We start from the raw sequence: 15,100 nt of genomic DNA on the forward strand, positions 1-15,100 counted from the left end.
GTACTGGATACTACAAATATGATCCACTCATTACTACTTTGACAGGATAACAACAACACAAAAATGGTGCAATGTTTGGACAAGAAACTGCCCACAATTATGTCATCGTAACTGACAAATTATGACGTTAGATCTACTTTGAAACAACATTTTATGTCTGTGTGTGTGAGACGCTGCTGAACACAGAGCAGGTTGATGGTTTTCACCGGTGCTGGGTTACTTTAACTTCTCCAACAGCTTTAACCAATATTTTAAAAGCAGTTTTGGAGTTCAGTTTATTGCTGAATAAAGCTACAGTTCTTTAAGCTGAGGTTTTTGTGATCTTGGATAGACAGATCTCCATGGAAACAGAAAAGCTGTGATTTTAGTGTACTTTCATATTGGTGTAATTTTAATACCTGCTCAGAAAAGATGAAGAAAATTTTTTTAAATATTGTTTTAATCATCTGTGTCAAATGCTCACTAATAAAAGGACTCAAATGGCATATATATTTTTTTCCCAGCAGTATTTTGAGTGTTGGCAGGGGTGTGCACTCACATGCACATCTAGTTGAATTCATTAAAAAAAGCATCTCCTAAGATGCAGATACTTGCAGCCACATCTGTGCAAAAGGTCACAACAATCATTTAGTTCAACAACATGCATGTTGCTGATGTGGGCCTGCATCTTTTTTTATGCTGTAGGGGGCGCTGTTGCTCCAGTAAAGCAGCCTTGCAGAGCTTCCAGTCCTGATGCCGATGAGAGCATTTAATTATAAATAATGTTCCGTGTGTTTCAGAGGTTTCCCTGCACCATCATTTCTGTCTTATTTTTAGTTTTGCGCCACATTTCTGCAAACACAAACTTTTTGTCTCTGGTTGTACTTATGATGCTGATCAGTTGCTGTGGCTGTGTACCGTCTACAGCGCATCACCTTTGACCCTTTGAGTGAGCCACATGTTGGCAGCAATCAAAAGGCGTCACCTCATTATGAGAGCTGGCTGCTGATGCGGTTTAGATCTAATAACATTTGAGTGAACAGTGAAATGAGTTGGCCGCGGTGTTCGTCCTCTGTAACAGCTGTGTCACTGCGCTTTGCTGATCCAGGGTCAGTTATTTTTGGCCGCCGTGCCAACCACAGCAAGTTTTTCCTCCGGTGAGCCGATGTAGAGATCGGCCCATAAGTGCTTCCGTGCAGCAGCTGTTATTCTGGTGACTTGAGCTGTTTAGTGGCGACTTTGCAGGGACGAGAGGAGACGGGGTCACCTTGGACCCGTGGGTTTATGGTCAGTCTGGAGGGGCGGCGTCACCAGAGCCATGAACAGCACCGATAGCAGCCATGGGACAAACATGAACACTAGTGGGAAATTTATGCTCACTTTGACCAAAATAGAAATAAAATCAAATTTTGTAATAATTAGATTATTATTTGCATAACTTAAAAAAAGCTGAAGTTGATCTAAAGTGAGGTTTGGGGATGAAGTGGTTAAAATTGTTCACCATAAATGAGTTAAACTGGAGATAATCCAGTTTTAAGCTGGTCTTGAATTTCACAGTCGAGGCCAGACGGGTTATTTGTTCTTAAACCAGGTACTTGTTTGGAAATGGTTCTAAACCGCTTTTAAAGGTGGATTTAAGCAGCTGGTTTTAAAGGTTCTACACTCAGGAGACACTGCAAAACTGATTTTTAAACCAGTTTTAAGAGCAGGTAGTTCAGTGGGATCAGGAGTTGGGCTACCATATGTTGACGTGGGTTTGATTCCCAGTCATGCTACCTGTGTCCTTGTGTCCTCTCAGTCCATCCAGCTGGAAAATGGTGCCAGTCTTGGTTGGAGAAGTAACCTGCATTGGACTGGAGTCCCGTTAAGAGACAGTTATAGACTCTCATTCACTTCATGCTTTGGAATCTGGGGATAAAGTCAGACGGGCCTCAGGGCCAATCTCAGACAGGAAAAGGTCGTAGAATCAGTTACAACTGAACAGATTTTAAAAAGGTCGCAAAGCAACAAAAAACTAACTAAAGTGAATTTAAATCAGAACATTTATGAAAACATGGTAGCATCTGAAGACGTTTTGATTTTCAGTGGCAGTAGTCCCAGCAGCTCATCCCACACTTCCCTATCCTCGGCCAAGTTCTCTAACTCTTCCAGGGGGAACCCGCGGCATTCCCAAGCCAGCTGGGAAATAGAATCCCTCCAGTGTGTCCTGGGTCTTCCTGGGGGCCTCCTCCCAGTTGGACATGCCTGGAAGACCTCCCCAGGGAGACGACCAGGGAATATTCTCACCAGATGCCCAAATGACCTCAGCTGGGTCCTTTTGATTTGAAGAATCAGCAGCTTTACTCTGAGTCCCTCACAGACAGTCGAGCTTCTCTCCCTGTCCAGTAGTGTAAGTCCAGATACCTGATGGAGGAGTCTCATTTCCGCCGCTTGTATCCGAGACCTCAATCTTTCGGTTATTATCCAAAGTTCATGACCATAGGTGAAAAAAGGAGTGTAAATTGACTGGTATACTGAGAGCCTTGCTTTCTGGTTCAGCTCGTCACCACGATGACCTGGTACAGCATCTGTAAAACATCAGACACCGCCCCAATCCATCTATCAATCTCACACTCCATCTTACTCCTATTCGTGAACAAGACCCCAAGATACTTACATTCCTTCCCTTGGGGCAGTGAGTCTCCCCTGACCCAGAGGGGACAATTCACCATTTTCCCACAGAGGACCACGGTCTCAGATATGGAGGTGCTTGTTCTCATCCCGGTTGCTTCACGTCTGGACACAAATCTGCCCATTAAATTATCTAAATACAAATACAGACTGTTGACAAATTGTAGGGAGTCAAAAACAGAAAAGTCACGAGTCTAGTTCTAAAAACCTCGATGGAGCTCGACTGCCGAAAACAAACTAGTTCCTTGTATCTCCAGTATAAATCGGGAGTATTACCAGTTTCCTGGAGCCGGTTGGACTCTCGCAGGGTCTGCTGGTCCTCGTGGCATCTGCAGTTTCATATTGTGTCAGTTGGAAACCTGAAGGTCGTGGCACCTGGGAACTGAATCCTGGCCTTGAGCGAATTTTTCAATTTTCTTTACTACAGGCCTGAAATGAAAGTGTGTCCAGGTCGGGTTTTTTTAATCTTGTTTTCATCCTGATTGTGACCTGTGGAACAAAGTGAACTTGTCCCACGATGCTGGAGGCCTCCTGCAGAGTCAGTCGAAATGTTCTCCTCATAGAAAACACAAACGTTCATTGGCTTTTCTTCTCTGTCAGAGAAATGATCAAACGGTTTTGGAAAGCCATGAGCTTGAAGGTCCATTATTCATAAATAACATGAAATTAGCATTTGTAGGCCATTAAAAACCATCAGAAGGAGAATCGTCCTCCACGTCTGCGGCGTGCAGTCTCATGTCCTCCTCGCTGAAACAGTCGGGCTGCAAAGACTTTTGAGGTGGAACACACGATACTGTTTTGGAGTGTGATCGATGATACCCTGAAAATGATGATTTCTGAGCACAGCGGGTACCGCGGGACTGTATTTTTTTAGAGTGCAGAGCTTTTTGAGATGCACGCTGTAGTTACAGATGGATCCCGGAGTCGCTCGGCCCACTGAAGGCTGCAGCGGCATCACGGCCGCGCACGGATGTGAGATGATGGATTGATTGTCCTCCGCCTGTCACTTGGTGCCAGAAAAGCAGCAGCTCTCATGTTAACGCACGGCGCGCAGCCTCTGATGGAGCGTTGCGGGTATCCCACATCATCACCGTCTCCTTCTTTTGGCTTCTTTAGTAGAATAAAATCCCTAAATGTTTGCTATTTTTGCTCTGTGCCCCCAAATTTAATGGCATCTTTTCCAGACAGGTGCACAGAGGATAAAAAGCTCCAAACATTTGCTTGCAGCATTTATGCTTTGCAACATGTGTGAGTGTGCCCACTACGTGTAATACACAGAGAAGCAGGAGGAGTTGGGCGTCAATTGTTGATGATGACGATATAAGAAGCGGTGAAGAGATTAATTAACTTATTTCAGCAGGGATTTGTTACAAAGGACTCGCATCTTAAGTTTGTTTGTTTGTTGCTCTGCTCTTCCAACGGTTTTTTAACCAGTTTTTACTAAACTCATTATGTGGATTATGGGTGACCCTTGAATTACCCTTAAAGTTTGTCATGAGAGAGGTCAAGGTGATTGGTGTGAAAGGTCAAAAGTTAGATTCCCCCTCGATTTGCACCAAACGGGGTGGGTGGGGGGTCAAATGTCAAAATGTTTGTATCCTATCCCCCCCAATGCGATATGAACCAAATGTAGCTCACATATGTAAGTGGGCTCTTGAATTGCCCATTCCCAGACGCTGGCGCACAGCCCACGAATCAAACGGCTGTGGCGCACAGCCGTTTGTGTGTGCGCGCACAGCCTCTACAGCCAAAGACAGCATGCGAACAGCCGTTTGTGTGTGTGTACAATGTTAGTGCAAGACATTGGACTTGGGAGGTTGGACAACGGTCAAACAGAATGCTGACGGTACAGGAATTATGCAAACGATGAGGAACTGTCAAGACAGAAAGCAAAACAGAATACGGATGACTTGAAGTTATCATTGGGATTCGTACAGGAACAAAGCTGGACAACGGTTAAATGATGTCTCTGAAAGTCAACTTAAGTCTGGATTTATTGTTTTTTTTGGCTCCAGTGTCCTTTGCCAGTGCCGTGTGTCCGGGCATCATTATTAGGAAAGTTCAACGATCAAAATACCAACATTCTGGGTGCAGTTAACATATTTTCATGATTATTTGATTTCTTTGTGTGACTGACATCGTTATTCAAGCATTCAAAAGGCGATTCCTACTGCCACTCAGCTCCAACCACACATAAGAAAGTTTCTTGACAGTTCTTGTTATTGAAAGAAACCGCGTCTCCCGAACCGGATAAAGTTGTGACTTCATCACGCATGCGCGTAAGTGCTGTCTAGCGGGATCTTGAAAATCCCCCATTCAGAGCTGCCCTGACAGGGTCAGCCAAAGGTCAGCCATTAAGGTGAAGGCCAAGGTCATTGGGGTCAAAGGTCAGTTTCCCACCTGGTGTTGAATAGTATTTACAGTGAATCCAGAAAGTATTTACAGTGCTTCACTTTCTCCACATTTTATGTTACAGCCTTATTCCAAAATGGATTAAATTCATTTTTCCCCCTCAAAATTCTCCACACAATACCTCATAATGACAATGTGAAAAAAGGTTTGCTTTTTTAGGTTTTTGCAAATTTATATATAAAACACAACTAAGAAATCTCATGTACAAAGTATTCACAGTCTTTGCCATGAAGCTCAAATTGAGCTCAGGTGTATCCTGTTTCCACTGATCATCCTTGAGATGCTTCCACAGCTTAATAGAGTCCATCTGGGGTAAATTCAACTGATTGCACATGACTTGGAAAGGCACACACCTGTCTACATATAAGCTCCCACAGATGACAGTCAGAGCACAAACCAAGGATGAAGTCAAAGGAATTGTCTGTGGACCTCTGAGACAGGATTGTGTCAAGGCACAAATCTGGGGAAGGGAACAGAAACATTTCTGCTGCTTTGAAGGTCCCAGTGAGAAGAATCCAATAGTCACTCTGTTAGAGCTCCACCATTCCTCTGTGGAGAGAGGAGAACCTTCCAGAAGGACAACCATGTCTGCAGCAATCCACCAATCAGGCCTGTATGGTAGAGTGGCCAGACGGAATCCAATCCTTAGTAAAAGGCACATGGCAGCCCAGCTGGAGTTTGATAAAAGCCACCTGAAGGACTCTCAGACATCTGGTCTGATGAGACAAAGATTGAACTTTGTCTGGCATCATGTTTGGAGGAAACCAGGCACCATCCCTACAGTGAAGCATGGTGGTGGCAGCATCATGCTGTGGGGATGTTTTTCAGCAGCAGGAACTGGGAGACTAGTCAGGATTGAGGGAAAGATGAACGCAGCAATGTACAGCGACATCCTGGATGAAAACCTGCTCCAGAGCGCTTTTGACCTCAGACTGGGGCAATGGTTCATCTTTCAGCAGGACAATGACCATAAGCACACAGCCAAGATATTAAGGAGTGGCTTCAGGACAACTCTGTGAAAGTCCTTGAGTGGCCCAGCCAGAGTCCAGACCTGAATCTGATTGAACATCTCTGGAGAGATCTGAAAATGTCTGTGCACTGACGCTCCACATCCAACCTGATGGAGCTTGAGAGGTGCTGCAAAGAGGAATGCACCAAGCTTGTGGCATCATATTCAAGAAGACTTGAGGTTGTAACAAAGTATTGAGCAAAGGGTGTGAATACTTATGTACGCATGATTTTTTTTTTTTTTAGTTTGTTATGTTAATAACTTTGCAAAAAATGTTTTTCATGTTGTCCTTATGGTGTCACAACTTTATTGTGAGTAGAATTGTGAGGGGAAAACAAAATAAATTTGCTCCCATTTTGGAATAAGGTTGTAACATAACAATGTGAAAAAAGCGAAGGGCTGTGAATACTTTCTGGATGCACGATACCAGTAAAGTCTTTTGGACAGACTTTCCTTGGTGTCCGTGTGCTTATTGATAATGTAGTCCACCGACCTTCCAGCCACAGTCTATTGTCTTCGTGTCTACGGGTACGGTTGCCGAGGCGACTGTAAAGGAGTACGGTCAGCCTGTAAACACTGCTTTACTTGCATTCTTCCATCTCCTCATTAAAACTTTGCGAGCGTCTTCTTCTAAAACTTTTGAATTTATTCTTTAGAACATAGTTCACATGAGCCTGTTTTAGTATCTAAAGAAATCTTCCTGATGTTTATAGGAAAGTTGGAGTGTTTATTTTTGGTTTAATGCGTCACACGTCACCTTTCTTTGTCTTGCCGAAACACCAAAGTGTGGATCCGTCTCAGACTCCACGACCCGTCGAGATGATGTTGGCTCAGTCCAAAGAGACGCGTTTCGTCCAGCTATTTGTCTTTCAAGCAATTAGCAGAAAAATATGTATTGCTTGAGAAGAGCCTCGGCTGCTGCAGATTTACTTTTCCGGCTCCATTTATTCATCGAGATGAAACGTAAAACAGCATGTCGCAAGTCCATCACATGCAAACGCTCAATCAGCTCTCCGTCCTGTTGCGAAGGACGGAAGGAGATCTAGGTTTCATTTTTTGCACATTTTTCTAATTATCCAACGCTTCCTCTTGGATGGTAAGGAGACCATTAGCCAAAAGAGGGCACCTTCATGGCTGGCATTGAAATAAGGTCTGCATAAGCAATCTGTTTCCTCGTGGCTCCACATCTGGACACTTGGGATTTCATAACCCTGAGTTTGTAATTTCATAAATATAGAAAATGTGTCCCAGATACAAGGACTGCACTGTGGGTGGGGGCGAGTCGGGCCGGATCAGGATGCGGGATGTCTGAGCAGAGGGATGACTTTCACTTATTTCATCTCCTCCGTGTCAGTGGATGTCTGTGTAACAGAACCTTTGCACGACAGCACCCTGATTGACAGTTCTGCTTGCCTTTCAGAACATCTGCCGAAACTGCAGCCCAGGCCTTATTCAGCAGCCAGGTAAGATGATGGGTGTAAGACAAGAACTGACTTATGTTCTTCATAAACCGGCGCTTGCATCAACGTTGTTTCGTTAAACTGTTTGGCACATTATGGAAAATCAAGCAGAAAGTTCAGAACTGGCAATGTGACCAAATCACTGTTAGTTTGTGTATTTGACACCATAATTGAACATGTATCATCAGAATGCATTATTTGTTCTCAAATGAGCTCGTCAGTCTTTTTTCTGTATGTGGAGAAACAGACAGGATTCACTGTGGTACATGTGCACATCACAGCATGTGATGTTCCATAACATAAGGACTTCTAAATTGTAAAAATAGTAAGATGGGGCAATGAAAACACATGTTGGACAACATATTAGATGTTCATCAATGCAAACGAACCATTAATTGGTGACCCCATCATTGGAAGACTGCAAGAAATAGGTGAGGTCCATTTTTTTAATCAACTATTTACTTTGGTATTTTTGTGCAGTTAAGGTGCACTTGTTTCCAGTGCGCAGTATTCCTGATACAGTACCACCACTGCTCAGTCTCGCTCATGTATGGGAGCATCAGAAGGACAGGTGGCGTAAAAAAAAGGAAGTCCAACATAAATGGTCATTATAATGACAATTATTAATAAGCGTGATTTTTTTCAGGATATAAGTCACACTGGAGTGTAGTTGCAGGACCACTCCAAAAAAAGTAAAAAAACAAACGAATAAAAAAAATCCAAAAGAAAAAACCCTGTGGTGTATATCCAGAAAAATACGTATGTCTTATTTGGCATTGGTTTTGTAAACTACATTAAACCGATGTTCATGGTTGTAGTTTGACTAATTGAGATACATAGTCTGAATTGGGTGTAAAACCATATATAAGCAGTTTTTTCAACTGGTTAAAAACAGCCAAATCGTACATGTGTTTTAACAAAACAACACATGTTAAAGATATTTTGGGTTCTGAGAACATTTGATTTGTATGATCTACCCAGACATTTATCACAAGATATGACTAATCATAACCATCAGATCAAATCGAGTCCTAAAAAAGAAAAAAACGATTTGACAGAATTTTATTAATCCCTTGAGGAGACTCCCTAAGGGAAACTGAGGTCCAGCAGCATTGGACAGTAGCACACAGGGTAGGAAGCACACAGAGCATCAAAAAGTAGAAGTAAGAAACAATTGGCTTACTGGCTACAAACTATTCCTGTCCTTCCCGTCCTCTGTCTTCCTGTTACTCTTGATGTCCTGAGGGACAAAGGAGTTTTTCAGTCTGTTGGTCCTGCACTTGGGAAGGAGCAGTCTGTGGCTGAAGAGGCTCCTTTGGTTGCTGATGACGGTGTGCAGAGGCTGACTGGCATCGTCCATAATGTCCAGCAGTTTGTCCAGTGTTCTCTGCCACCATCACCAGAGAGTCCAGCTTCATGCCAACCACAGAGCCAGCCCACCTGATCAGTTTGTCCATCCTGGATGTGTCCTTCTTGGATGTGCTGCCCCCCCTCAGCACACCACGGTGTAAAAGAGGATGCTGGCTACTACGGACTGGTAGAACATCCATAGGTGTTTCCTGCAGATGTTAAATGGCTGCAGCCTCCTCAGACAGTCCATCCTGCTCTGTCCCTTCCTGTACAGGTGGTTGGTGTGGTTTATCCAGTCCAGTTTGCTGTCCAGCCACAGCCCAAGATACTTGTAGGAATCCACAGCCTCCACCTCAGCTCCCTCGATCAGAACTGACCGCGGAAGATAAAGGAATTTTTTAGTTGCAACTTAACTGAAAAATGGGCTAAGATAGCTAGCTAGCCTTAAAGAAACATTAAGGTATTGCATTTATATTTTTCTTGTGAACTGACTGGAAACAACATCAGTGACTTTCAGAAATAGATTATATTTTGGAAAAATAAGTTCTTATAAGTTAAATGATAGCTAGCTGCACTGACAGCTACTTAGAATTTAGAGTTTAGGGGCACCAAGGTGGCTTTTGATTGGACAACATGTGTGAAAAAGTTCACGGAAGTTGAACTTTATATATATATAGTATCTTATATATATATATTAATATATATTATATATATATATAGTATATATTAATATATATATATATATCTATATATATATATATATATATATATATATATATATAATAAAATACACTGACCAAATTATACAGAATCATCCCTCTGAAATTTTTCTGTGCGACCAGACAGCCCCTTAATTGTGTTTTTAGCTTCACTTAGCCAGGCATTGATTCGGGGCCTTCCGGTTAAGCTCTTGTCCATTAGCTTTGCTTTAAAATTCAGGTGGAAGATCTGAAGTAGTGTCAGAAGTTGTCCGCTGGTCTCATTAGTGCTTCTTTGAGCTGCTGATGTTTGTGGTTGTATCGAGTGAGTGTAGACACGCGCAGATGGCGGCTGCAGTTCATCACATGGTGCACAGACATTAGAGGCCTGCATTATTGATGCGCTGGTCAATAGAGGTCTCCAGTGGCTCACAGGCCACAGAGTGAAGGATGAGGGAGTACGTGAGTGCTCACTAAGCGCCCCGCAGCTGAGGCTCAGCGCTGAAGGGAACTTTTAGCACTTAGTTTGGTTTAGCGCTTCAGCTAACAGTTATAGGCTTCATAGATTAACCTGTTGAGGAGTTAATTGTTAGCTGGTCTTGTGTTTGAAATCGAAAAAACTGGCATTACTTTGAGCAATAGTGACCTCTAGTGGCCATCAAGATGCTGCAATAAGCAACAAAGCTTCTCAAGCAATTTAATAGACCGAGCGGTCTTTATTTTTATTTTGTCTTTATTTATTTGCATGTTAAAAATATGTCAACATGGCCAAAAATGAGGTTCACTGGTCGTCATCTGGATCTACACAACCCAAAATTTCACAGCTGAATATGCAGTTTTTATGGAGTTACGAAAGGAAATGTCACAGACCCACTGACTGAGTGGCTCCACTAATCCTGTACGTGGTCGGTCTGCTTCTTCTTCTTTGTCTTAGGCTGTTCCCGTTAGGGTCGCCACAGCAGTCAATCGCTTTCCATCTCACCTGTCCTCTGATCTTCCTCTGTCACACCAACCACCTGCATGTCCTCTCTCAGCCCATCCATAAACCTCCTCTTTGGTCTCCCTCTTCTCCTCCTGCCTGGTGGCTCCATCCTCAGCATCCTTCTCCCTATATACCCTGGGTCCCTCCCCCGCCCTCCTGCACATGTCCAAACCATTTCAATCTCGCCTCTCTGACTTTGTTCTCCAAAACCGTCCCACCTGAATTGTCCCTCTGATATGTTCATTCCTAATCTTGTCCATTCTCGTCACTCCTAAAGAGAATCTCAACATCTTCAGCTCTGCCACCTCCAGCTCTGCCTCCTGTCTTTTTGTTAGTGCCACTGTCTCTAAGCCGTACAACATAGCTGGTCTCACTACTGTCTTGTAAACTTTCCCCTTCACTCTTGCTGATATTCTTTAGTCACAAATCACTCCTGCCACCTTTCTCCACCCACTCCACCCTGCCTGCACTCACTTCTCACCTCTCTACCACACTCTCCATTACTTTGAACAGTTGACCCCAAATATTTAAATCTATCTACTTTCCCACTTCAATTCTTTGTAACTGTACTATTCCACTGGGCTTCCTCTCATTCACACACATCGGACGCAGTCTTGCTTCTACTGACTTTCATTCCCCTTCTCTCAGAGCATATCTCCACTTCTCCAGACAAGACTCAACTTGCTCTCTACTCTCACTACAGATCACAATGTCAATCTGCAAACATCATAGTCCATGGGGACTCCTGTCTGATCTCATCCGTCAACCTGTCCATCACCACTGCAAACAAGAACGGGCTCAGCGCTGATCCTTGGTGTAATCCCACCTCCACCTTGAATGAATCTGTCATTCCAACTGCGCATCCTCACTGCTGTCACACTATTCTTGTACATGTCCTGCACTACCCTAACATACTTCTTTGCCACTCCAGACCTCATACAATACCACAGCTCTTCTCTTGGCACCCTATCATAAGCTTTTCTAAGTCCACAAACACACAATGTAACTCTTTCTGGCCTTCTCTGTACTTCTCCAACAGTATTCTCAGAGCAAACACTGCATCTGTAGTGCTCTTTCTCGGCATGAAACCATATTGCTGCTGACCAGACCTTCACCTGTTTTCTAAGCCTAGCTTCTACTACTCTTTCCCATAACTTCATGCTGTGGCTGATTAACTTTATGCCTCTGTAGTTACTGCAAGCTCTGCACATCACCCTTGTTCTTGAAAATAGGAACAGCACACTTTGTCTCCACTCCTCAGGCATCCTCTCACTTTCCAAGATTTTATTAAACAATCTGGTTAGAAACTCTACTGCCATCTCTCCTAGACATTTCCATGCCTCCACTGGAATGTCTGCTAATCACAGGAAATATCTTGTAACTTGAGGCATCTTTTTGTTAATTTTTTTTGAGCGAGTTCGTTTCAAATGTACAGTAGCCATTTTTAAATCCAGTGGGGAAAAAAACAACCACCTGTCTTAAAGCCATTTAAACCAGTGGTAGCAATTAAATAAACCAGATTTCCCTCAAATTTAGCTTGTTTAAAAAAGTCTCACTGTTGGTTTACAGCCAATTAAAATCAATGGAAAAATTCTCCAAACTTGTTCGGCACATGTTTCAAGCACTTTAAAAGGAGAGTGCTGATATTTTTCAACCTACAGTTAGGGACAAAAGAGATTTTAATCAGCACATGACTCAGGATGCAATCACCGCTACAAGCTAACCGGCTGATTCATATTATAGGATGAGGGACTCGAAAACAGCTTCTCGTCTTGAACAGACAGGTGGAAATGTCATTAGAAGTGTCTAGCAGCGCGGCCCGGATCCCCGTGGTGGTAGACGTGCACATGACTACCTCACTAAATGTGAATGCATTTTAAAACTACCAATTTACAGTTAGCCGCTTACCTTAGACTCGTAGCCACCCCCTCATCAGCGGTCGAGTCCCCAAACTGTTGAAATGTGCCGTGTCCAGATCTTAAAACGCATGTCCAGCCTGATTATGAGGTCTTGATCTTTGTAATTGTTCCAGTCGCAACATGCTGGAGCACCATTAGTCGTGGCATTGTGTTTGGTCTTGATTTCTGTCTTTGCGTACATGGCGGATTGGACAGGACTCAGGTGGTCAAATTGGACTTCTGCTGGACTGAATTAAAAATATGTTCTGTTGTACGAACATTTGAAGTGGAATCGATGAAATCAGGAGGATCTTCAAGATAATAGGTTCAACAAAGCTGGATTTAACAAATCTGGGCTAACTTTGTTGGTATCATATGATAGTTTAGGTTTTTTCTGTCTGTTTCCCGAGGATCCCAGAGTTACTCTGAAATGGTTTGTTTGGATGTGGTTTTGTCTCGTCTCGGGACCCACAGAGTGCGAGTCTTTCTCTACTCTTCTGTTCTTTAGCTGCTTCTGTCTGTATTTGTCTCGATTTATCTCCCGTTTATCTGCTGGCTTGTTGCGGTCTCTCTGAATGTCTCACTCAAACACATTTCTGTTTGCCTTCATCTCAAACCGGCTGCAGCTCCCGTCTCAGGCACCCGGGAAAGCTGCACTTTGTCTTCAACGTGGTGGAGTTCCCAGCATGCTGTGGGCGTCCTGTGGAGAGGCGGGGCTTATGTACTGGTTGGCTGTTTGACCTCATCAATCCTGTCCTGGTTTTCCCCGAGATGACCGAGTCCTCCAGCAGCGCAGTGCCACCAAAGGTAACAAGCACACCGCAAACTGGAGAGCTGAGTCGCTCAGCGCCGTTTTCTCTGATGTTTTTCTGTGTGTTCAAAATCTATATACATAAATGGCTACTTTTGTCTTTCTGTCTGTCCGGAATAGGCTCTAAAACTACAAAAGGTGAACTCCCAAACTTACATATTCTGAACCACATGACATGGGCACAACCTGGTACTATTTTTCAAACAAAAAAATAGTATTAAGACAACAATATTAACAACTAATCTGATACATACAGTTGAACCCCAAACTTACATATCTGAACCACTCATGACATGGGCTCCAACTGGTACTATTTTCAAACAAAAAATTACTATTAAGACACCAATATTAACAATAATCTGATACATACAGTTGAACCATATGTACCCTCAGTGGCAGTGTACTCCGGCACAAATCTCTCAGCTTTACCAGCTGGCCGTGGCCCTATGCATATATGCAGGAGGTCAGTAGCCTGGCGACTCCTGGGCTATCTGCTGCTGGCTAGCACACATAGAGTGGGTGTGCATGCCAGCTTGGTTGTACAACACAAGCCGATTCAAATATCACCTTTGATATGAATGCATCCTTTCTTCTCTGTACATGCTGCACATGGGTGCTACAAACCTGTTTGACTCTCCTGAAAGATTTGAACCACTCTACAAACTTAGTGTTTTCAGATCTGTTTTATAGCAAAACAAATGTGAGTATTCTGTCATTTACTGACTAATCATTACTGACATTTTTGATTGTAAGAATATTAAATACACAATTCAATACAAAGTAACTTTCTTCCATGTGCTTTGTTATCCCCATACCCCCTCTACCCAAATATTACACCCATGATATTGGACACCATGTGTGAATGAGTAGATATGCCATCCTACTTAATAAATAGTCCTAAATCTGGTTTAATCATTATGGCAATATGCACCCTCAAATTGAGATTTCTGTACCTAATGGCCAATACTGCGTTATGTTAAACTCTCATAATGCTGTCCCCAGAACAAGGATTTAGACCTGCAGATAAGGTGCCAGCTCAGAGATGTAGATGGGTTTTCCCCATGCCAGGCATTGGTGGCTGAGGGGGGGTCAATCCACATGAATTTTGATAGGTCTCCCCCATGCCAGGCATTGGTGGGCTGAGAAAGGGTGGGGGTGGGGGGGGGGTGGGTTGGGTCAATCCACATGAATTTTGATTAAAACATATACACAATCACTATGATGATAATACTTATCAGAATACAGCCTACTCCTTCTTGGAATGAAGGTTTTCCACTCTTAGCAGAGAGCTTTCAACCACAGTCTGTCAATTAAACTTAAAAGTTTACTGAAGGCTGTAAATTAAACTTTAAAAGTTTACTGGATAAAATATCAAGCTTTGTCTTTTCTTGCAATTTGTACCTGTATTTCTAAACATTTCTAAAATAAAGGTGTCGAGTGTACATGATGTGTATCACTTGCCTAGCGTTGATCATAATGTATCAGGCAAACGCATGTTTTCTGTATCACAATGGCACTCTGCAGATCATTTGTAAAAGTGATGTAGTTCTAACTGCTGATGGGGCAGCACCCTTTCAATCAGCCAGTAAGCGGGCACAGAGCCTGTGTTCTCCAATGGCGCGTTGTATATAGGCTGCTCATTATGATGTAAATATCATAAATTCAATTTTGTTATTTATCAACTCTTCACAACCTGCTGTCCTATTATAATAGTGCACTTGCTTTGGGGTTGATCTAATAGTTTTGGTATGTTTGAGTTTCATAGCTCAAACTGTTTTTTAGTGGTCCAGCCTCTTTTTTTACAATTGAAAAGATTGTTTGTTCTCTAAAT

General features: G+C 43.0%; 1 protein-coding gene across 2 annotated transcripts in view; it reads left to right on the forward strand.

Moving 5' to 3' along the window:
• Positions 1–15,100, forward strand: part of mtrr (5-methyltetrahydrofolate-homocysteine methyltransferase reductase) — a 100,270-nt gene that overhangs the window by 16,216 nt on the left and 68,954 nt on the right. For both annotated transcript variants that reach the window (XM_034159701.1, XM_034159769.1), the window contains exons 10-11: positions 7,491–7,533; positions 13,085–13,265. In XM_034159701.1, the coding sequence (XP_034015592.1) occupies positions 7,491–7,533; positions 13,085–13,265 (224 nt within the window). The remainder of the gene's footprint in view (positions 1–7,490; positions 7,534–13,084; positions 13,266–15,100) is intronic.

Source organism: Thalassophryne amazonica, chromosome 1, assembly GCF_902500255.1.
Source record: "Thalassophryne amazonica chromosome 1, fThaAma1.1, whole genome shotgun sequence".
Taxonomy (NCBI): Eukaryota; Metazoa; Chordata; class Actinopteri; order Batrachoidiformes; family Batrachoididae; genus Thalassophryne; species Thalassophryne amazonica.